The sequence below is a fragment of the Caretta caretta genome, chromosome 9 (assembly GCF_965140235.1).
Source record: "Caretta caretta isolate rCarCar2 chromosome 9, rCarCar1.hap1, whole genome shotgun sequence".
Taxonomy (NCBI): Eukaryota; Metazoa; Chordata; order Testudines; family Cheloniidae; genus Caretta; species Caretta caretta.
This window is the reverse complement of record NC_134214.1, coordinates 33,334,027-33,358,281: the sequence shown is the minus strand read 5'-3', so window position 1 is coordinate 33,358,281 and position 24,255 is coordinate 33,334,027. Positions and strand designations below refer to the sequence as shown.

Sequence of the window (24,255 nt, the reverse complement as noted above, 5' to 3'; positions counted from 1 at the left end):
AAATTGAACTTTTTTTGTAACCAACAGTGTTGAGGAGACATGGTTTCAAAGAAAGAGGGTGACCACAGAAGGACTTCTTATATCTCTGACTAGCCCATGGTGTCCTAACAGAAAGGAGACAGAAAAAAATTATCCATTTTCCCTTAACGCAGATGGAGAAAGAGAAAGGTGTGCCTGTCTCCATCCCTGCTGCTGGCAAATCAGGGACCCCCTGGCAATAGCCTAGACCATCAGGATGATGCACAATGTGATGGGTCCCTTTGTGTTCCAGTCACAGCTGTCAGATGGAATTAGAGGGGTTTAAATTGATAGTAAAGAAAATACAGTAGAATATCAAGTGTATATTACAAGAGTAAAGAAAAATACATTATTAAATTGCAGGGACTACTAGTAAAATAAAGCTATAGCAGAGAGTAGATCTTCAGAGATTTCAGTGTTGAGGAAGAGCAAGCAAGGAGAGAAGTTTAGAGAAAGCAATTTTGGTACAAATAAAAAACTACAGATGTATTCAATTCAGGTGTCAAAAGAGACATTCCTGGAAGGAATAAAAATAGAAATATCCAGAGGAGTCCAAGAAGTTAGTTGACGGTACAACTAGACCAATGACTCGTCTACTCTCAAAAGTGTTTGCTAGTATAAGTATAGCTATACTGGCAAACCTTCCTAGTGGAGATGCAGCTTATACTGGCAAACGTCTTTTGCCAGTATAGCTTATACCAGTTCCCCAAAAACATAAACTATACTGGCAAAAGGATATTTTTTGCTGATAAAATTGCATCTACGCTACAGCTACTGTTGGCATAGCTATGTCAATTAGGGATGTGATTTTTTTTCCCCACACTCCTAACAGACATAGCTATGCCAGCAAAACTTTTTAAGTGTAGACCAGGCCTGAAACTGTAATGAAGAGACCTTGAAACTGAAATTGGAGAGAAACCACTGCTTCAAATGCAACCTGTCAATGTCTTATCATCTGGAAGGGAACGTTATGTCTCACATTTAGCTAGCATCCTTTGTTCTCTTAAATAGGAGAATAATCTAATTACGACACTCCTGTCTGCCTGCTTACTTAATCATATATTATTATTAGATGGAAAGCATCGTGCACATAATAGAAGACTCTGATCCTCAAGACAAGAGTAATTTCTTATTGCCTGTGATAGTGTTGTCTCAGTCTCAATTTTTTTATTCTCTCCCTGTCCTGTTTTCTTATGCTCTGTATGTAGAGGTCTGTATAGCAGACATTCCAGCCTTGGAAGCATTCACACTGTATGATCAAAATTATAATCACTTCCGCTGTGTTGCAAGAATCCACAGAGCAGATCAGCAAACGTGCTAATGTAGGAATGAGGGAGGTGAGAGACAGGAGCATGACTGAAAGGAAGGGGAAAGACAAGGAGGTAGGTTTCCTACCTGGACTCTCCTCTCCCTTTCCCTTCCCCAAAAGAGGATCATAAATACTTTCCCAAGCCTCCTGCTCCTCACCCCTCCTGTATTTCATTGACATTTGTCAATAACTTTAAGCAGAAAAGTTTTTTTTCTAGCTATGCTCTCGAGTGAATTGATTCATGTTTTGGAGTATTTGAGTAAAGCAGGGGTTAGCGCAATAGCTTCATAGTGATTCAGTTTACTAGTTATTGTACATGACCTTTTGGAATCATTACCAACCACCCTTTCTTATGTTACCTCTTTATTAACTGAGATCCATGAAATTGTATTCTTGTCTTCTATCCAAAAAATTCTTCCATCTGCCATTATTTTTGCATTTGTTATACACTAGTGCTACTGATTCAGTCTTCTGTGTACAGGAATCAGAATAAAATAATAATAATTCATCTTTTCTTTTTCCTTTTGACAAAATCGGAGTACTTCACAGGTCTGCATAAGTAGAAGACATGCTGACAGTTTCTCTAAACAAAGTATAAGAAAACTTCTTTTATACCACTAATTACTAGCTGAGAGCCTGTGGCATTAGAGTCTGCAATCCATAAACCATGCACCAGTTGTAGTTATTGTCATGTCAGGTCATACTTCTACATTTGTTTACATTTTCTACACATATTTACCAAGCGTTTGCTTGTTTGTTGTCCAGACTGTTTTTTCTCTTTTATTTCTTAACACTTAGTAACATTCTCATTTTTTCAAAAATAAAGAAAAATATTAATGTGGATCCATGTCCTTAGTAGGTTTCATCACTGTACACTTATTTAACAATTCTGAGTGTATGGAGAAACACCATATTTCTCACAACTAACTCTGTTTCTCTCCTCCCTCTGTCCTTTAATCCGTGATGGTTCATAACTGAGTGTGCTGGTGTTTGAGAGAGAACATGCAAACATGCTACTGGAAGCAAGCATTTAGTGGACATGGCAACATCAAAACTGAAGTATGGTACTAGCAGATTTTTTAGTGTAAGAAACATTTTAGTGTTTTTTCTATGCCATTTGTAATTGACTGCTATACCGATATTCTATAATAAACAAATAAATTAATAAAATTTAAAAGTATGGCAAATTCATGAGAAGAGTCCATGCAGGGTTCTAGGAGCAGGATGTGGCTATTGTTTAACTGTCTAATGTGATGTTGATCAGAAGGAATGCTCTTGTCTTTTGTGTCCCTTCCCTCCAGGGTAAACGCTGATATGATCTGCACTTGAAAATCATGAGTGCATTAACTGGCCTGTGCATCTGATCAGAGGCTTCAAATGAAAACTGAACATCTGCCTTAATAAATGCCACCAAACATAAATAATACATTATGGAGAGAGAAAATATTTAAATATCCACTCTGCCAAAGGTGTGACTTCGGGTGTAACTGGCTGAAAAAACTAGCAAAGTAGAAGCCCACACAGTCCAATCCATTCTGCTTTTTAGTGGTGTTCACAAATTGAGATGGGGTACCAATGTTCACATTCGGCCTTAGATCAGACATGCTAGTCATTCAATGCTCAGAGGACTTTAAAGTTCAAGTTAGCAGCTTGTACAGTATGTATTTAAAATTCAGTTGTCCCAAACTGGTTATTAGTAGTCCTATGGTGCTGGACAATAAGATTTTTTCTTGGACTCTGGCTTTTACAGTTTTGGTTAAACATTGGGATAATTGGCAGGATCTCTCTTCCAATCTATGGAACCTGGAGTTTATTGAATCATTGTTTCAGTTTGAAGTCACGTCAAATTCCAAACCAATCAATCCTTCTCATAGTAGACTACTATACAGTGAAGTCCAATCTCTTCTGGAAACAGAGGGCATAACAGGTTACAATGCGAGAGCCTTACTGTATTTCTGAACATTATAATCCTTAGCTTTCAATTCACAAAATAGATTAGGCCCGTCAACTTCAGAGTGCACTCCTCTACATCTTCATGAGGCCAAAGCCCAAAGAGTACTTCAGGTTATATCAGAGGTGGGCAAACTGTGGCCTGCGGGACCGTCCTGCCCAGCCCCTGAGCTCCTGGCCTGGGAGGCTGTCCCCTCTCCCCTGCAGCCATGCCGCCGCACGGCGCAGTGCTCTGGGCGGCAGGGCTGCAGAGCCGGGGCTGCAGAGCCCGGCCTGACCCAGTGCTCTGTGCTGCGTGGCGTGGCGTGGCTGCCTGTCCTGGTACAGCCACGTTGCCAGACACCAGTGCTCCAGGCAGCGCGGTAAGGGGGCAGGGAGCAAGGCGAGGTTGGATAGAGGGCAGGGGAGTTCAGGGGGTGATCACGGACGTGGATAGTGGTCGGGGCAGTCAGAGGATGGGGGGGATGGGGCAGAGGTCCCCAGGGGGCCATCAGGGGACGGGGGGGTTGGATGGGGCAGGAGTCCCGGGGGGGCCGTCAGGGGGCAAGAAGCGGGGGGGTGGGATGGAGGCGGGGGCCAGGCCATGCCTGGATGTTTGGGGAGGCACAGTCTCCCCTAACCAGCCCGCTATACAATTTCAGAAACCCGATGCGGCCCTCAGGCCAATAAGTTTTCCCGCCCCTGGGTTATATGTTGGAGACAACCTGTGTCAGTCTAGTCTTTTGGACAAGCAGTAGCTACAAGGTGTTTGCTGAGTGTCTTGGTTTGGCAACTACCTACCTTCATCATCAGGGCCTACAGGTAGCTTCTTATGCTTATCAGGGTATGATTCATTTATCTGAAGATTACTTATTCTCTATTCAATACTCTTAGGTTGAATTAATCTGGGGAAGTTGGTCTTTGCATTATTCAAGTTGTAACACTTACAGGGGCTTCCCTAGATTCTAGGAGGGCATTAGTTTGCCTCCTGCAAGAAGAGCTGTTTACTTCAAGCAGTTGGACACACCCCACCTCCTTCTTATAAAATTATCTGAGGAAATTTCCTCAAAGAGCCCTATAGAGTTTTCCTTCCTCCTATCCTTTCCCATAGGTTTTTTCCTCTGGAGGGTATGTTCTAGTGTAGGATTAGATATCACAAGGCTTTCACATTAAAAACATTTTTATTAACCAAGTCGCATCTTGTATAGAATGTTATTCGGTATATTTATTTTTATATGATTCTGTTTCTTAGATATACATGAAAATCTTCAGTTAAATTTAAAACCAGCTATGAAGCACTTGATTTTGGCTAGTGGATTATGACTTTGGAAGTAACACAAGCTAGATAATTTGTATATTCCTGAATGCTATATAATATCTTGCAATTTTCTCATATTTAAAAACAAATAATATTTCATTGCGTGCTATCACAACCAGGAAATCCTGTGTAGTTTATGGGACATATTTACATATTTTACATTGGGAGTTTTGAAGTATCCATTAAATACAATGTTCCCACTGAAAAAAGAATCTCATACATAGACATCACTTCTGTTTTAGACTTGCCCATTTCAGAGCAACAGGGGCAGCTTGGCCAGGTTTTTTCACCTGGCTGGAATGCTGCAATACTGAACCCGGACACCAGTTCATTTCCTGTAGCTGAGAGAGCAGATGGAAGTATAAAAATTTCCTGTAATTGGCACTTGTTATCATTCCTCTTAGGGCAGACTGAGGAACCTGTGTGCTGAATCTATATTCTTCTGGTTTTCTTGGAGTGTATATCAGAGCAGTCTAGTCCAGCATGCTGTTCTACCGCACATACCTTCCTGCAGCAAAGCCCAGAACGCATGGGCTAGCAGATAGCACATCCCAGGAGAGCTTGCATCTACATCAAATCAGGAACTCAACAATATCATGTGACTTATCTGACCAATCACAACTAAGCAACACAGATTGAATTTTAAATATTCATGCTCAACCAGAGAATAAAAAGTGTGAAAATGTATTTGTTGTACAAATTCAAATAGCAAATACAGTTTAAAAATACCATGACCTGTTTATAAATATTCAACTAGCAGAAAAAGAGGCTGAATACATTATACCAATCATTCATTATGAATTATACACTCAACTCTATCTGCGGTAAAGTTTAAAAACATATAATCGACCCTAGGTTCACACGTTTATCCAGGGTTGTAGAAAAACTATTGTATTATATTGGTTAGGAAACAGTTTGTGATCACATAAAGACTGTGCAGAAGGAAACAGAGTTATGGTACAGTGGCATGTCCCCTCCTGCAAACTCTTAAGTTTGGACAGCCATTGTACCTTCTGGAACTTCTCCTGGGAAAATGCAGCTCTGCACCACCCCCAACATGCCTGGGTGCGCTTTAATGGCCATAAGTGGCCACGCAACTGCTTTAAGATTCATTCTTTTCATTTATCTACTAGTATTTTTTTAAGATTTTATATTTTGAAAACTGAATCATAAGTATTCTATTTTCACTATTACTTTTAATTCATGGTACTGCAGCATAGCTGTGAGGCGCTACTAGATGTGGATTTTAATGTGTCAGAGAGAAGAAATAAGAACTCATCTTTAAGATTACCTGCTTTGTGTACCGATAATCTGATCATTACTTTAAATTATTATTGCCGTTTCCAGGAACCATTCTTTCTTACACAAATACAAAGAAATGTCTATACCCAGCTATGTTAAAATGTGCATTCATTTACTGATGAATAAGGCTGCAAGTCTGTCATGGAGGTCATGACTGACACGCACACACACCCACAGCAGCAGCGGCGGTCTCAGGCCGCCCACGTCACCCCCAGCAGCAGCAGCTGTTCCGGGCCACACAACACTGCCCTGCTCCCCCCCAATTACTTCCCCCCAGCAGCAGCAGGGGTCCCGGGTTGCATGCTGCTGCCCGCACCCCCGAATACCTATGGCACCCCCCAGGCCGCACCCCCCCCCCCAAGCACCCGTAGTGCCCCCCGGACACTTCCTGCCCCAGAGCACCCAGGGTGTAGTCAGGGGTATATAGTACAAGTCATGGACAGGTCACGGGCCGTGAATTTGTGTTTACCACCCATGACTTGTCCCTGACTTTTACTAAAAATATCTGTGACTAAAATGCAGCCTTACTGATGAATATCTAAAACTTCAGAAAGTTTAAACAGGTTTTTATAAAAGCCTGGTTTAAAGCAAGGTTGCTAATAAGAATAAGAGATCTTAAATGTATAATCTCTTTAATACTAAAGATTTAAATAAACTTGTCTGTCAATAATAGGTGGTTGAGATGGTTCCCTGTGTAATACAGGTGATTTGGGAGATGTTTGCCAAGGTATATTAATCTCTGCTAGGAAGAAAATATATATAAATAATAATTATACAGATGCCAAGCTAAAAGAAAGTGTTAGCAAGGGGATTCTTTCCCAGCTACTAGGTGATCTAAACAGGTGGGACCCATTGTCCTTAAGCAACTGATTAGAAATTAAAAGAAATTCTAGATGGGACCATATTACAGCAGTACTGACTTGCCTGCTTTGCTAGTCCATGGCAGTTGGAGACTTTTATTTTAATTGGCAGATGTATTAAGTCTTTCTTCTGGTGTATAATTAGGGGGCAGGTTGGACATATTGGCTAATCCATTCAACTTCTTTGTTTCTCACAGCCACATGCATTTCTTTTAGCAACACCCACTGGAAGAAGAATTGAAAAACTACTGTACTGAGCTGGTCTTCTTAATAGTTCCTCTCTGCCACCTGTTTCATACAGCATTGTTTTCTGTCTGGGGACATCTTAATAAGAATCACCAATATCACCCAGTAAATCATAAAGCCATTTTATAAAGAGACATAATTGCAAATTTATCAAATGAATGAGGCAGAGATCTAGAATCACGCTCATTTATACAATAAGCTTTATTGTGCTAATTTTCATTGTGGCTACTAAGTTACCTGGTAAATAAACAAATAATTTAATCAAATATGAGTTAGTCAATAATTTCACTATAATGCTAGTGAAATCATATAATGTGTCTAGATAATGTACTGCTAAAATACTTTTGCTGTATCTAAAATAAATGTTGAAGAAAATCTGATAGACAGTTTACAAGGAGTGTTGGATAATATTATGATTTTTATTACACTAATTATTGTCATAACAATATATGTCCTATTATAAAGTGGGATCTCCCATTATTACTTGGATATAGTTTAATCTTTTATTAACAATAAGTTAGTATAATAAATAACTTTTCAACAGTCCTCACTGCAATACAGCCAGCTCCAAGACCTCCAAAATAAGAACACAGAATTAAGAGGCTGTAGGTATATTTTTAACCTGAAATAAACACACAATTGAGAGGTGGGGCCTTCCTCTCCGTCTCTGTCTCCCTACTTGGCTGCTAGGAGAGATAGGTGGGGGAAAAGATCATCTCTTTTTTTTCACTTCTCTCACATGGAATGAGGGTGGATAGCAGCTTCTGTTTCTCCAGCCAGGAGGTTTCATGTGGATTCCTCTCTCCATTCCATGTAAAGGGACACTGTAGGTCAGATTCTTAGCCCTACTTTGGCCTCTTTGCCCTGATCTGGCAACATAAAGGGGCATGAAGCAGGCTAACTGAGCCAGATGAGGATTTCCTTGGCATTGAGGAATCCCCGGATAGTGTAGGGGTATGGCTGTGCAAAAATGGGAGTTGGTAGCACGGCTGCACTCAGACAATCCCTTGCTGCCAAAACGTCTTCTTAAAGCAGTGGTTCCCAAACTTCAACAACCCACGAACCCCTTTCACTAAAAGGTCAAGTCTCATGAAGCCCCTCCTAAAAATGAATATTTCCATGGATTTTCTCTCTTACCTTAGCATAAGTTATAAAAGCAGTGATCTTGGAAATATAAAATTTGTTTTTATGACATGCTTATTACACACTATTTATTATTATTTATCATTTACAGTATTTTTATTACATTATAAAAATGGCAACACTCTTCCAAGATTTCACTTTTGCAGCTTGTATCACTTTTGATTAAACCTGTTATAAGACAAGGCTCCTATCAGAGGCGCCAGTAGAAAAAATGGGTATGGGAGCAAAGCCCCCATGCACCCCGGGGCCTGCGGGGGCCCACGGAAAAAAAGGGGAGGGACCTGTGGGGGGGGCACCGACACAGGGGCGGAACGTGACCCTTGTCGCCTCCCCATACTGGCATCTCTGGCTCCTATGTTTCATCAAGGAATATCAGATGTGAAACAGCATGAAGGTATTTAAGAAGCCAACTCAAAGAGTTCCTCCTACACAAGCATTTAGGTCTTGCGCAGTCCAGGCAAACAACGCACGTTACAACAAAGCTTAAACTTGTTCTCCATAATAATTTAAAAACAACACTAGCAGCCTATTTAATTTTAAAAACAGCAAAAATATCCAACTCCCATTCTATTTCGTAAAAGGACTCTTGAAGTTTAAATCTCCCCAGTGTTATAGATATGCTTGCTTTGATCTGCTTAGCTCCTGGAAGTCCCCAAGGCTCTGGACTGCTGGCCCCGTGCTGCCCAGCGTCCCTATGAACGGCTCTGTCCGCCACTAGGGAATTTTTTCCTGAGAACCCCCTGTAACATTTTGTGAACCCCCAGGGGTTCATGAATCCCAGTTTTGGAGCCACTGCCTTAGAGTGACAGGTAGCTGGGCTGGATGTAGAGGATCCCTGAGGGTTCTGTATGCTGCAGCAAGGCCAAAATAGATCTCTGCCAGCTACAAGACTGGGAAACACAAATATGACATTACACCACTTTGCCACCACCACTGCAAATCGTGTGCCGATCACCTTTGAGCAAGACTTGAGGGTGGAGGGTGAGAAAACCTGGATTTGTGCTGGAAATGGCCCACCTGTTGATCACTTTAGATAAGCTATTACCAGCAGGACAGTGGGGTGGGAGGAGGTATTGTTTCATATTCTCTGTGTGTATATAAAGTCTGCTGCAGTTTCCACGGTAAACATCTGATGAAGTGAGCTGTAGCTCATGAAAGCTCATGCTCAAATAAATTGGTTAGTCTCTAAGGTGCCACAAGTACTCCTTTTCTTTTTGCGAATACAGACTAACACGGCTGTTCCTCTGATACTTATTCACAATGAACCAAGTTCTGATCTCAATTAAACCAATGTAAATCCAGAGTAACTTTACTGACTTTGGTACAAATGAGATAGAATCCCTCCCCCATGAATATGTAAAGTATTCAAAGTGCTAGTGCTGACAATGCAACACCTTTCAAATAATTTAGTGTTGTTAAAAAGAAAACAAGAGGCGCGCGGACAAGATGTTTCACTTTATTATTGTCCTGTAATAGTCAGGGCCAGCTCCAGCATTTTTGCCGCCCCAAGCGGAAAAAAAAACAAACTTGCCGCCGAACGGGGAGGCAGAATCCTGCCCACTGAACACGGAGGTGGAGTGATGGTGCTGCCGCCAAATTGCTACTGAGCACGAAACGCGCTGTGACGGAGCGGCCGCCGAATTCCCGCCACCACCGAGGGTGGATTGACGCCCAAGAGCCCGATGTCCTGCAGCCCCTTTACACTGGCCGCCCCAGGCACCTGCTTGGTTTGCTGGTGCCTGGAGCCAGCCCTGGTAATAGTATAGTTGGGTCATAAATTCAGACATGAAGAATGGGGCTTTCCTTAGATTGTGTACCTTATTTTTTATTAAAGAACATGTGTGTGAAAAGAAGGCCTGCATGAGAAAGAAATCACAAATGTGAAAATATTGCTCCTGTCTTACTTTCAGAGGGTACTGTGACATATTTTATTTTAGATCTCATGAAGTACCAGTTGGCATGATAAAAATGCCTAGGGGGTTTACACATGCAATTGTATTAGGAACAATTCCATGCATTTTCTATATATTCTCCACTGCCCTATAGATGTGAACACCCCTAGCATAGCATAATTATATAGGTAATTAATATAATCCCTAACTCTCAGTCTTTGTTATCTACAATATAATTAACAGCTAGAGACAAGATTTTAAACATCTGGAAAAGCTAGGAATGAGTTTATATCGTCAGGACAGAAATTAGTTTTCAAAGAGTAGTAAAAAATCCATAAGAAGTCATCATTCATGAAGGTTTCAATTCAGTGCCTTAAAGAGGCACTTGGCCAGGAGGCAAGAACTAGTAATCAATACTACAATTTACAAAGTAGTTTTTTGACAAACTCTGATAGTTAGAACTATCTAATTGTGTCTCTTTGCCATTGTCATTTAACAAGTTTTCAGTTTTCCACTCTCCCTCCCAGTCTCTAGTGAATTCTGAGGAATATTCTATGGAATAGCTTTTTTTAATTTTGTCCACTCTCATACCGGACATAACTCCATTAACTGAATATTCAACAACATTCAGTGAAATGCTTGTATTTCACTTATTAAATTGTATGAAGACAGAGGGGTAATGTTTGTTTATGCAGAGGTTTATTGTTTTCCTTGTTAACATCTGCCTTTTTCTCTTATCTCAACCCCAGTGAAATCTTTCTAGATCTTAATTGGTGCCTGAACTGCACAACAGCTATCTACTTCTTTCTTTTAAGATAACCATAGTCTGAAGTTGGTAGCCATGTATGAAACAACTGTCCATATGCGTCATTTATTATTATTCCTTAGCAAATATATCCCAGGAGGGCTAAATTAGAGTTCACTTACTTTAATCTTTGCCAACGCAGTTGCCCAGTCTCAAATCAGTTCTGCTCTTTACATTTGTAGGACAGTTATTTTAAATATCATTGTAGGTTTCTGCAAATATTAGTGTGGTTTTGATGCAGCAAATTTGGCTTCTATTCCAAATATAGCCTGGGATTATTACAAGGTTTGCCTGACTCTGTGTTCCTCCTTCATCTTTTGGTGCCAGGATAAGTCTATGGAAGTAAAATATTTAAAAATGCTTAAGGTGCATTCTCAGAAATGATATAGGCTCCATCCCATTGACTTTCAATGAGACTAGGCTTATCTGTGCTTAAAAAGTTTTACTGGCATAGTTATATCAATAAGGGATGTGATTTTTTTTTTGCTGACATAGTTATGCTGGTAAAAGCTCCAGTGTAGATACATAGCTGTACCAGTATAAAGCATTTTATACTGAGATAGCTTATTTTCTATCCCAAATTGAAATAAGCAATAGCAGCATAAGCACTCTTTTACCTGTATAACTGCATTTACACTGCGGGCTGAGTTGGTGGAGGGTGGGGGGCGGGTTGCCCCTCAAAACTAGTTAAAGTCACAAAACTTGTAAGTATAGACATGACATTAGGCTTCTAAGAGACTTTTGAAAAGGGGACTTAGGCATTTTAAAAAATTGTACCTAGTGTCAGCCCCTCACCCCCGCAGGATCAGGCCCAGTAGCATTGGCAGGAAACTAGGGGGCTTAGTGCCCCCCCAAGATCGCGAGTCCAGTGACCCTGGCTGGAGCAGGATCATGGCACTGGGACCGCAGTGGCAGGCAGGTAGGGTGGGATGGGGTGCACAGCTGAGCTATGTGCAGCTGAGGTAGGAGACTAGCGGGCACAGGGAGGCGGTGGAGAGGCTAAGGCCACAAGGGGCACAAGGAGGGGGTGTAGAGGGTTGGGGCCTAAGGAGGAGGGGCAGGGAGCTAGGGCTTCAGGGAGGGGGTGGAGCCAGTGTATGGGGGACAGACTGTAGGTGGGGGGAGACTGGTGGCAGTCTGGGGTGCTGGGGGCAGTTGCTGGAGGGATGCAGGGGTCAGTCCCTCGGAGCGGGGGTGGATGCATGGTGGGGGCAGTCCCTGGGTAGAAGACTGGATGTTGGAGGGGGAAATCCGGGGGGGGCATTCTGCCCTGGACAGGGTATTCTGTCTCTGCATGGCAGGCATGTGTGCCAGCCCAGTGTCGGTGGGAGGGTGTCCGGATGCTGGGGGGACAGTCCCAGGGAGGTTGGGTGGTGGGGGGCATTCCCTGGCTGGGGAGCAGTCTGGAGAGGGGCTGGGGGGCACTCCCTGGTGTGGGGGGGATGGGTGCATGGGGTGAAGTCCCTGGCTGGGAGGGCACACTGCATTGGGCAGGGCTCCCTATCTTTGCAGGCAGGCTCTGTAGCCGCACTTTCTGGGTGCTCAGCCCAGCCACACTGCCAACAGCAGCACAGAAGTGAGGGTGGTAGTGAAGCATGCCATGCCACCCTTGCAGTAAATTAATTTTAACAGAAATGTTTTGACTTATTTTCTCATTTAAAATGCTCTTGGTAGACATTTGCCAGTGTTAAAATGAAAGGTACTCTATTGATTTGAATCGTATTGCTGTCATATAACAAATAATAAACCTTTTTTTTGAGTAGATGTACAGGTAGTATATATATATATTGTGTGGATGCTGCCCACATAACACATAGACAGCTGCATATGCGCCCACAATGGTAAATAGGTTGAGAACCACAAGTCTAAACTGTTCTTAACCTCCAGTGATGGAGATTACACAAGCGCCCTCTGTAACCTATTCCAATACCTAACCTTGTAGTTAGAAAGTTATTCCTAATATCTAACCTAGATCTCCCTTACCTCAGATTAAGCCAATTACTTCTTGTTCTACGTTCAACAGACATGATGAACAATTTATCTCCATCCTTTTTATAACAGCCCTTAACATATTTATCAGACTGTTATCAGGGCCCCCATTGGTTGTCTTTTCCCAAGACCAAACTTGCCCAGTTTTTTTAACCTTTCATCAAAGGTCAGATTTTTGAAACCTTTTATTGTTTTTATAGCTGTCTTCTGAACTCTCTCCAATTTGTCCACACCTTTCCTAAAGTGTGGCACCCAAATCTGGACATAAAGTACTCTAACTTAGCCCTGGTCTACACTGGGACTTTAGGTCGAATTTAGCAGCGTTAAATCGATGTAAACCTGCACCCGTCCACACAATGAAGCCCTTTATTTCGACTTAAAGGGCTCTTAAAATCGATTTCCTTACTCCACCCCTGACAAGTGGATTAGCGCTTAAATCAACGTTGCCGGCTCGAATTTGGGGTACTGTGGACACAATTTGATGGTATTGGCCTCCAGGAGCTATCCCAGAGTGCTCCATTGTGACCGCTCTGGACAGCACTCTCAACTCAGATGCGCTGGCCAGGTAGACAGGAAAAGAACCGCGAACTTTTAAATCTCATTTCCTGTTTGGCCAGCGTGGCAAGCTGCAGGTGACCATGCAGAGCTCATCAGCACAGGTGACCATGATGGAGTCCCAGAATCGCAAAAAAGCTCCAGCATGGACCAAACGGGAGGTACGTGATCTGATCGCTGTTTGGGGAGAGGAATCCGTGCTATCAGAACTCCGTTCCAGTTTTCGAAATGCCAAAACCTTTGTGAAAATCTCCCAGGGCATGAAGGACAGAGGCCATAACAGGGACCCGAAGCAGTGCCGCATGAAACTGAAGGAGCTGAGGCAAGCCTACCAGAAAACCAGAGAGGCGAACGGCCGCTCCGGGTCAGAGCCCCAAACATGCCATTTCTATGATGAGCTGCATGCCATTTTAGGGGGTTCAGCCACCACTACCCCAGCCGTGTTGTTTGACTCCTTCAATGGAGATGGAGGCAATACGGAAGCAGGTTTTGGGGACAAAGAAGATGATGATGATGATGAGGTTGTAGATAGCTCACAGCAAGCAAGCGGAGAAACCGGTTTTCCCGACAGCCAGGAACTGTTTCTCACCCTGGACCTGGAGCCAGTACCCCCCGAACCCACCCAAGGCTGCCTCCTGGACCCAGCAGGTGGAGAAGGGACCTCTGGTGAGTGTACCTTTTAAAATACTATACATGGTTTAAAAGCAAGCATGTGAAAGGATTACTTTGCCCTGGCATTCGCGGTTCTCCTAGATGTACTCCTAAAGCCTTTGCAAAAGGTTTCTGGGGAGGGCAGCCTTATTGTGTCCTTCATGGTAGGACACTTTACCACTCCAGGCCAGTAACACGTACTCGGGAATCATTGTAGAACAAAGCATTGCAGTGTATGTTTGCTGGCATTCAAACAACATCAGTTCTTTATCTCTCTGTGTTATCCTCAGGAGAGTGAGATATAATTCATGGTCACCTGGTTGAAATAGAGTGCTTTTCTTCAGGGGACAGTCAGAGGAGCCCATTCCTGCTGGGCTGTTTGCCTGTGGCTAAACAGAAATGTTCCCCGCTGTTAGCGACAGGGAGGGGGGAGGGTTGAGGGGGTAGCCACGCGGTGGGGGGAGGCAAAATGCGACCTTGTAACGAAAGCACATGTGCTATGTATGTAATGTTAACAGCAAGGATTACCCTGAAAGAGTGTAGCCACTGATTTATAAAATGTGTCTTTTTAAATACCGCTGTCCCTTTTTTTTTCTCCACCAGCTGCATGTGTTTCAATGATCACAGGATCTTCTCCTTCCCAGAAGCTAGTGAAGCTTAGAAAGAAAAAAAAACGCACTCGCGATGAAATGTTCTCCGAGCTCATGCTGTCCTCCCACACTGACAGAGCACAGACGAATGCGTGGAGACAAATAATGTCAGAGTGCAGGAAAGCACAAAATGACCGGAAGGAGAGGTGGCGGGCTGAAGAGGGTAAGTGGCGGGCTGAAGAGAGTAAGTGGCGGGCTGAAGAGAGGGCTGAAGCTCAAATGTGGCGGCAGCGTGATGAGAGGAGGCAGGATTCAATGCTGAAGCTGCTGGCGGACCAAACCAGTATGCTCCAGTGTATGGTTGAGCTGCAGCAAAGGCAGCTGGAGCACAGACTGCCACTGCAGCCCCTCAGTAACCAACCGCCCTCCTCCCCAAGTTCCATAGCCTCCACACCCAGACGCCCAAGAACGCGGTGGGGGGGCCTCCGGCCAACCACCCACCCCACCACAAAGGATTGCCCAAAAAAAAGAAGGCTGTCATTCAATAAATTTTAAAGTTGTAAACTTTTAAAGTGCTGTGCTTAAAGTGCTGTGTGGCATTTTCCTTCCCTCCTCCACCACCCCTCCTGGGCTACCTTGGTAGTCATCCCCCTATTTGTGTGATGAATGAATAAAGAATGCATGAATGTGAAGCAACAATGACTTTATTGCCTCTGCAAGCGGTGATTGACGGGAGGAGGGGCGGGTGGTTAGCTTACAGGGAAGTAGAGTGAACCAAGGGGCGGGGGGTTTCATCAAGGAGAAACAAACAGAACTTTCACACCGTAGCCTGGCCAGTCATGAAACTGGTTTTCAAAGCTTCTCTGATGTGTACCGCGCCCTCCTGTGCTCTTCTAACCGCCCTGGTGTCTGGCTGCGCGTAACCAGCAGCCAGGTGATTTGCCTCAACCTCCCACCCCGCCATAAACGTCTCCCCCTTACTCTCACAGATATTGTGGAGCACACAGCAAGCAGTAATAACAGTGGGAATATTGGTTTCGCTGAGGTCTAAGCGAGTCAGTAAACTGCGCCAGTGCGCCTTTAAATGTCCAAATGCACATTCTACCACCATTCTGCACTTGCTCAGCCTGTAGTTGAACAGCTCCTGACTACTGTCCAGGCTGCCTGTGTACGGCTTCATGAGCCATGGCATTAAGGGGTAGGCTGGGTCCCCAAGGATACATATAGGCATTTCAACATCCCCAACAGTTATTTTCTGGTCTGGGAATAAAGTCCCTTCCTGCAGCTTTTGAAACAGACCAGAGTTCCTGAAGATGCGAGCGTCATGTACCTTTCCCGGCCATCCCACGTTGATGTTGGTGAAACGTCCCTTGTGATCCACCAGAGCTTGCAGCACTATCGAAAAGTACCCCTTGCGGTTTATGTACTCGGCGGCTTGGTGCTCCAGTGCCAAGATAGGGATATGGGTTCCGTCTATGGCCCCACCACAGTTAGGGAATCCCATTGCAGCAAAGCCATCCACTATGACCTGCACATTTCCCAGGGTCACTACCCTTGATATCAGCAGATCTTTGATTGCGTGGGCTACTTGCATCACAGCAGCCCCCACAGTAAATTTGCCCACTCCAAATTGATTCCCAACTGACCGGTAGCTGTCTGGCGTTGCAAGCTTCCACAGGGCTATCGCCACTCGCTTCTCAACTGTGAGGGCTGCTCTCATCTTGGTATTCATGCGCCTCAGGGCAGGGGAAAGCAAGTCACAAAGTTCCATGAAAGTGCCCTTACGCATGCGAAAGTTTCGCAGCCACTGGGAATCGTCCCAGACCTGCAACACTATGCGGTCCCACCAGTCTGTGCTTGTTTCCCGAGCCCAGAATCGGCGTTCCACAGCATGAACCTGCCCCATTAGCACCATGATGCATGCATTGGCAGGGCCCATGCTTTCAGAGAAATCTGTGTCCATGTCCTGATCACTCACGTGACCGCGCTGACGTCGCCTCCTCGCCCGGTATCACTTTGCCAGGCTCCGGTGCTGCATATATTGCTGGATAATGCGTGTGGTGTTTAATGTGCTCCTAATTGCCAAAGTGAGCTGAGCGGCCTCCATGCTTGCCTTGGTATGGCGTCCGCACAGAAAAAAGGCGCGGAACGATTGTCTGCCGTTGCTCTGACGGAGGGAGGGGCGACTGACGACACGGCTTACAGGGTTGGCTTCAGGGAGCTAAAATCAACAAAGGGGGTGTCTTTACATCAAGGAGTATTTCAGGCAGGACTTCACGGAGGGTTCCAATAAGAAATGGTGCACCTAAGTTATTGTTCTTATTGGAACAAGGAGGTTAGCCTGGCCTCTGATTGATACATGGCTAGATTTACCTCGCTGCACCTTCTCTGTGAGTGACTGCAGTGTGACCTAGAGGAATGAGTCCCCTAGACAGGGGAGGGGGGGAAGCAAATGAGTACAAAACAAATCTGGTCTATTTCTTGTTTTGATCCACTCCATCTATCTTTTACATCTTTGGCTGGCAGCAGACGGTGCAGAAGGACTGCATGCCATCCACATCTCATGGCTGCTCGGCAGAAGATGGTACAATACGACTGCTAGCCATCCTCATCTCTTGCCTGTCTGGCAGAAGATGGTACAGTACGACTGCTAGCAGTCCGTATCGCCTGCCTGCTCATCATAAGACGGTTCAATAGGACTGACTGCAGGACTAAAGAGAATGACCTGGTCAAGTCACTCCAAATTTAGTCCCTGCACCCATGTCTGCCCAGGCGCTCCCAGCCGACGTGGCCAGGAGCACCTCGGACATGACGAGGACGACTACCAGTCATACTGCACAGTCTGCTGCCAGAAGGCAAGGGGTTGCTGCTACTGTGTAGCAATGCCGTACCGCGTCTGCCAGCACTCAGGAGACATAGGGTGACGGTTACCTGAGCGGGCTCCATGCTTGCCGTGGTATGGCGTCTGCACAGGTAACTCAGGAAAAAAGGCGCGAAATGATTGTCTGCCCTTGCTTTCACGGAGGGAGGGAGGGAACGGGGGCCTGACGATATGTACCCAGAACCACCCGCAACAATGTTTTAGCCCCATCAGGCATTGGGATCTCAACCCAGAATTCCAATGGGCAGCGGAGACTGCGGGAACTGTGGGATAGCTACCCACAGTGCAACGCTCTGGAAGTCGACTCTAGCCTCGGTACTGTGGAAGCGCTCTGCCGAGTTAATGCACTTAATGCACTTAGAGCATTTTCTGTGAGGACAGACACACTCGAATATATAAAACCGATTTCTAAAAAACCGACTTCTATAAATTCGACCTTATTCCGTAGTGTAGACATACCCTTAGGACTAACCAGTGCTGAGTAGAATGGAACAGGTACCTCTGGTGTCTTACATACTATACTCCTGTTAATATATCCCAAAATGATATTAGCCTTTTTCACAACTGCAGTACTACCTCTTAGACTCTCCTCTCTCTTAGTTATTCTCCATTTTGTAATTGTGCATTTGACTTTTCCTTCCTAAGTGTAGTACTTTGCCCTTGTCTTTATTGAATTGAATCTTGTTGATTTCAGACTAATTCTCTAATTTCTTCAGGTCCTTTTGAATTCTACTCCTGTCCTCCAAAGTGCTTCCAACCCCTCCCAACTTGGTGTCATCCACAAATTTTATAAACATAATCTCCACTCCAGTTAGCCTGACTTCAATACCTGGAAAGATACTGGAACAAATGATTAAACAATCAATTTGTAATCATCTAGAGGACAATAAAGTGATAAGTAATAGCCAACATTAATTTATCAAGAACAAATCATGCCAGAATAACCTAACTTCCTTCATTGTCAGGGTTACTGGCCTGGTGGATGGGTGGAATAAGTAGACATGATACAACTTTATTTTTAGTAGCCCACACAGCCCAGCATGATAGTCTTATAAGCAAACTAGGGAAATGTGGCCTAGATGAAATTACTGTAAGGTGGGTGCACAATTGATTGAAAGACCGTACTTAAAGAGTAGTTATCAATGGTTTGCTGAGAGAGTATATCTAGCAGGGTCCCACAGTGGTCTGTCCTGTGACCATTACTATTCAATATTTTCATTAATGATTTGGATAATGGAGTGGAGAGTATGCTCATAAAATCTGTGGATGACACCAGGCTTATTACGCACTTGTTTAATTTAACACTTTATGAATAGTCTCATTGAAGAGATTACTCTCACAGTATGTAAAGTTAAGCAGATGAATAAGTCTTTACAGTATCAGGGCCCAAAGTCAGTATTAAAAATTACTACAGTTTTTCTTGAAATAGTGTACTACCTAAATGTAATTGAAATTCAATGCAACATTTTTTATAACTGAGCCATTTTTACATTACACCTTTTAAATTATACTGTATTTCTCTTTCATTCAGAATTGTATGCCGTGTCTTAATCATCCTATTTAAAATGTTCAGTTTATATTATATTAAAAATTTCACTTAGATCCCTGACTGAGTAAAAATTAACACATGCTTAATTGGCATACATGAGTAGTCCCATTGGGACTGCTTGTGCATAAACTTAAGCATATGCATAAGTGTTTGCAGAATTGGAGCCTCAGTCTTTTATATCTGATTGAATAATTATCCTTGTTCAACAGATCCCTCTGAACCACATTTAATAGTTTAATTTTAACATTTTTCTTTTGTTAATATTTGTTCTAGTTTTCTTTCTTTAGAGGTTTATTCTAGCAGTAGTACTAGATAACTACATTAGGTTGATAAGGAATCCCAAGCTTTAAGTGGTAAACCTAGTGAAACAATCATCTAGTGCATTTCCTTTAAAAACAGTACTGAATTACATCATTTGAACCTTCTTGATTTAGGAAGTTCCATTTTGGAGGCTTTTTGATGCAAGGGTATTTTGGACACCAGCCATTAGTCAATTGGAATAAGGTGTGTGTTTACATTAAAAGCAGCCAGCCAAATCCTAAGGTGATGTAAACAACATATCTCCATTGACTTTGCTGATTTACAGGCTGAGGATCAGGCCCAACATTTTTATTTATTAATTTATCTGAAGATAATTGCCAATACAGAATAAACATACACTATAAAATATTTCTGCATTGTGTAAGATGTGTGTGCTATTTGTCTTCAGAAATGAAGGCTATTTCTGATAGGTTTGTAGTTATTTGCAAAATATCTCATGGTCTTAGTACTCATTTTTTGCTGAAGGCTTGGAATCAACGTCTGCCTGTAGGTTTCATTTAGAAAGAGCTTTTTTCATCTATTTAGACTTCAGTCCAACAGAGTGTTCAGCTCATGTTGACCATTATGCCCAACATCAATGTGACTCCGCATGGGCATAAATGCTTATGTAAATGGATCATTTTTCAGGATCTGGGCCTTAATTTACATACATCTTTATAAATTACTCATAAAAATATAAACATATCCCAACTCCTGCAAGACGATAGGGCAAAGGTACCCTTTGTGTAAGCAAGTTCTACTAAACTTACTTCAACTGGGCTTGTGCCTGCTGACACCAATGCTGAAGTTGGGCCAGTAACTTTTCTTTTTGTACACTCTATTTTATTGCTTGGAGGATATGGACTTCCAACACTGAGAAATATTACTTTAATTAATTTTACTTTAAAACAGGTTCCAAAACTCCATAATGTAATACAATAAGCATCCTGATTCTAATTTTACAAGAATTAGACTTACAGACTTGTGTTAGTAAAAGACATTCAGGTATGAATGATCACAAATTAATAATTCTAGGAGAGAAGCCAGTGTTAAAGGACAGATCTTTAATTTCACCAAGTTTGGGCCAAATGTATCCTTGTTGTAACTCCCATTAAGTCAGTAGAAAGACCAAGAAAGAAGTTGACACATTTTGCTCAACTAGGCAGTATAAAAGTTCAAAAGGTAAAAAGCATTTGTCATCTTGAATCCATTATCGTAAGTGTTTTTGTTTAAGTTTTTAATTACACTTGGCATTTCTGTGCTGGAGGTGCCATCTCTTTGAAAAGAAATGTCACTTCTGACAATAATAGTATGAGAATGTAATAGAAAGGAATGTAAGCAAGTTCCCATCCTGCTTTAACAATGGTTTTTGCTATCCTAGAAGAACATTAATGGTTCAGTTGTGCCCTGTTTTGCACAGGTGCACCAGGTGGAAAACGAGCAGATGGAACCTCTTTTCTCTCTCCCAACACTCCTCTCAATTTTATGGCTGTCCTTGTTCTCAGGAAGCAAAAGAACTGAGGCCAAGATCCACAAAGGTACTTAAGGTACCCCAGACTTAGGCACCTAAGACTCCAGTTTGGATGCCAAAGTGCAAGTTTGGCTCCACTGCTATCCACAGAACTCCTGCCAAACTCTGGAGGTACCTAACTCACTCGGCACCTAAGTTTTCAGGGTAAAAGTTACCTAGGCATCTATGTTTTAGCCTTCTACTAAGGGGTAGGGAAAAGCTGACAGGTGAGGAGGAGCACAAGGTTCAGACAGAGCCTTCCAGTAGGGGAGGATCTATTAATGGGATTTCACTATATCCTCGTAAAGAGGAGAGGATAGACATTGTTAAAGTACAGGTAGGAACTGAAGAGAAACAGTCAAATGAAAAAGAGTCCCATTCATTTACGTCACATGAAGGCAGACAACTAAAAGATGACAAATTTTATAAATGCTTTTACAGAAATACTAAGTCTAAATACTAAGATGGGTGAACTTGAGTGCTTGGTATTAAATGAGGATATAGATATAATAGGTATCACAGAAAGTTGTTATGACAATCAGTGGGACATGGTAATACCAGGGTACAAAATAGATAGAAATGATTGAGTAGGTTGTGCTGGTGGGAGCGTGGCACTATATGTGAAAGAAAGTATACAGTCAAATATAGTAAAAATCTTAAGTGAATCAAACTGTACCATAGAATCTCTACAGACAGAAATTCCATGCTTGAATAGTGAGAGTATAGAAGTAGAATATACTACTGACTACCTGAGCATGATGGTGATGGAGATTGTGAAATGCTCAGGGAGAATAGACAGGTTATAAAAATAGAAAACTCAATAATAATGGAGGGTTCCAACTATCCCCATACTGACTGGGTACATATCACCTCAGGACAGGATGCAGTAATAAAGTTTCTAGACAAAATTAATGACTGCTTCTTGGAGTAGCTAATCCTGGAACCTACAAGGGGAGAGATAATTCTTAATTTAGCACTAAGTGGAGCACAGGATCTGGTCCCAGAGGTGAATATAGCTGAACTACTCAGTAATAGCAATCATAATATAATTAAATTTAACATCCCTGTGAGTGGGGGTAGGGAGAAATACCAAAGAAGTCCACCACAGTAGCATTTAACTTCAGAAAGGGGGACTACACAAAAAATGAGGAAGCTAGTTAAAGGGAAATTAAAGCAACAGTCACAAGAATGAAATCCCTGCAAGCTGCATGGAAACTTTTTAAAAATACCGTAATAGAGGCTCAAATTAAATATATACTCCAAATTAAAAAAAAGTAAGAAGAGACCAAAAAATGCCACCAGAGCTAACCAACAAAGTAAAAAAGGCAGTTGGAAGAAAAAAGAAATCCTTTAAAAATTGGAAGTCAAATTCTACTGAGGAAAATAGAAAGGAGCATAAACACTGGCAAGTAAAGTGTAACAGTTGTGACAGACCCAGACCAGTTGGGTGCAGGAGTCTGGTAGAAGGCAAATATACTGGCTACTGGATGAATAGTTTTCTGCTCCATAAGTGACCAGAGCGGGAGCTGCCCTCAAGCAATCAGGAACCTGCTAGAACCAATGAAGATAGGCAAGCTAATTAAGACACCTGGAGCCAATTAAGTACTTACTAGAATCAATTAAGGCAGGCAGGCTAATCAGGGCACCTGGTTTAAAAAGGACCTCCCATCAGTTAGTGAGGGATGCAAGGAGTGGGGAGTAAGAAGGCATGCTGCTGGAGGACTGAGGAATACAAGCGTTATCAGGCTTCAGGAGGAAGGTCCTGCAGTGAGGATAAAGAAGGTGCTGGGGGGAGGCCATGAGGAATTAGCCCAGGGAGTTGTAGCTGTCACGCAGCTGATACAGGAGATGTTGTAGACAGGTGCTATCCAAAGGGCCTTGGGCTCAAACCCGGTGTAGAGGGTGCCCGGGTTCTCCCCACCCTCCCAACTCCCTATCTGACACATGTGGAGTTGACCTGGTCTGTGAGACACACCAGAGGGGAAGGTCTAATTTGGAAAGGGATCTGGCCTGTCCCTGACCCACTACGTGGGACAACAGAGACTGTGGAGATTGTTCTCAGTTTCCCCCATGCTGGCCAGTGATGAGGTTAGCTAAGTGAACGGCAGGTTTGAGCCTCTAGCAAAAGCTGCCAAACTGAGGGCTACCGTGAACCTCTGATACGAGCAAATCCGCCAGAAAGCACAGGACCTACCGAGGCAGAGGAGGAACTTTGTCACACTGATGTCAGGAGTGGGATTTGGTGCAGAGTGTGGCAGAAGAAGGAGGGTGTTAAAAAAGAAAAAATAAGGAGGGTGTATTTTCTTTTCTTTACCACAATGGAGGACGTAGTGCGGGCACTGATACAAGCCATGGCTGCCCCGCAGGAGGCTACCCGTGTCCAGGCAGCTGCCCAACAGGAGGTAGTGCGGCTGCAGCAAGAGACCAATCGCCTATTGATGGACCAGGCCCCGCAAGATTGTGCTATGTTGTGGGAACTGTAAATCAGGTGAAGGCCCTTACAGAGCTGAACTGCAGCCATGATGGGACATGGGTCATATGGGCCATCAATTGGCTGCAGAAATCCTCGCTGGAGGATGACGTGGAGACATACCTCCTGGCCTTTGAGAGGCCAGCCCTATGGGACGCTTGGCTCTGAGATCAGTGGTCTGGCATCCTCGCTCCATTCCTATGTGGGGAGGCTCAAAAGGCCTACTATGATATGTCTGAAGAGGCTGCGGCAGACTACCCACAGTGGAAAGCAGAGATCCTGGCCAGATCTGGGGTAACGAACACAGTGCTGGCCCAACAGTATCATGAGTGCAGGTACCATGAAAACAAAACCCTGCAGTCCCAATTATACAACCTCATCCATCTCGCCCGAAAGTGTTTACGAACCAAGTCTCAGAGTCCAGAAAAAATACTAGAGGTTCTGGTCATTGACCGGTACGTAAGAGGACAACTGCCAGACCTTCGCACCTGGGTAAGCCAGAACGACCTGTCCACCTGCAATGAGGTGGTCACACTGGTAGAGAGGTGAAGGACGGTGAGGGAACTGATCCAATCAGTTAACGAAGAGGCGCCCCAGGTTAAACTAGCAGCACTGACCTCCAGAGCTCAGGCAATTGAGCCCCCAGGAAGGCCCAGGTGGAAAAAGAGAGGGGCTGAAGGCCCACCAGAGGCAACCAAAAGTCAGAGCGCAAAGAGGGTGAAGAGGATCATGACATTAGACTGCCCAAACCGAGAGACCAGGGAACGCCTAGTGCCCCATACAGATGTTACACCTGTGGGGAGTGGGGACACATAGCTGCACAGAGCCCCCGTGCAGAGGAGTGTATGCAGTGTAACCTAGGAAACTGGGAAAACTCATGCTCCCTAATTCACATTGTGGGGGTTGCACTAACCCCACAGAAATATACCAGGCCATTG

The 24,255-nt window shown here is 43.6% G+C and overlaps 1 protein-coding gene across 3 annotated transcripts in view; it reads left to right on the top strand.

Annotated features, from left to right (window-relative positions):
- FBXO36 (F-box protein 36) overlaps positions 1 to 24,255 on the top strand; it is a 278,670-nt gene that overhangs the window by 225,909 nt on the left and 28,506 nt on the right. The window contains exons 2-3 of one of the 3 annotated variants that reach the window (XM_048865315.2): positions 13,012 to 14,032; positions 14,621 to 15,193. The exons of 1 other annotated variant lie outside the window; for it this stretch is intronic. In XM_048865315.2, the coding sequence (XP_048721272.2) occupies positions 13,450 to 14,032; positions 14,621 to 15,162 (1,125 nt within the window). In that variant the 5' untranslated portion in view covers positions 13,012 to 13,449 and the 3' untranslated portion in view covers positions 15,163 to 15,193. Of the gene's footprint in view, positions 1 to 13,011; positions 14,033 to 14,620; positions 15,194 to 24,255 lie in introns of those variants that run through there. One more of the 3 variants, XM_075132212.1, reaches the window with a different exon arrangement.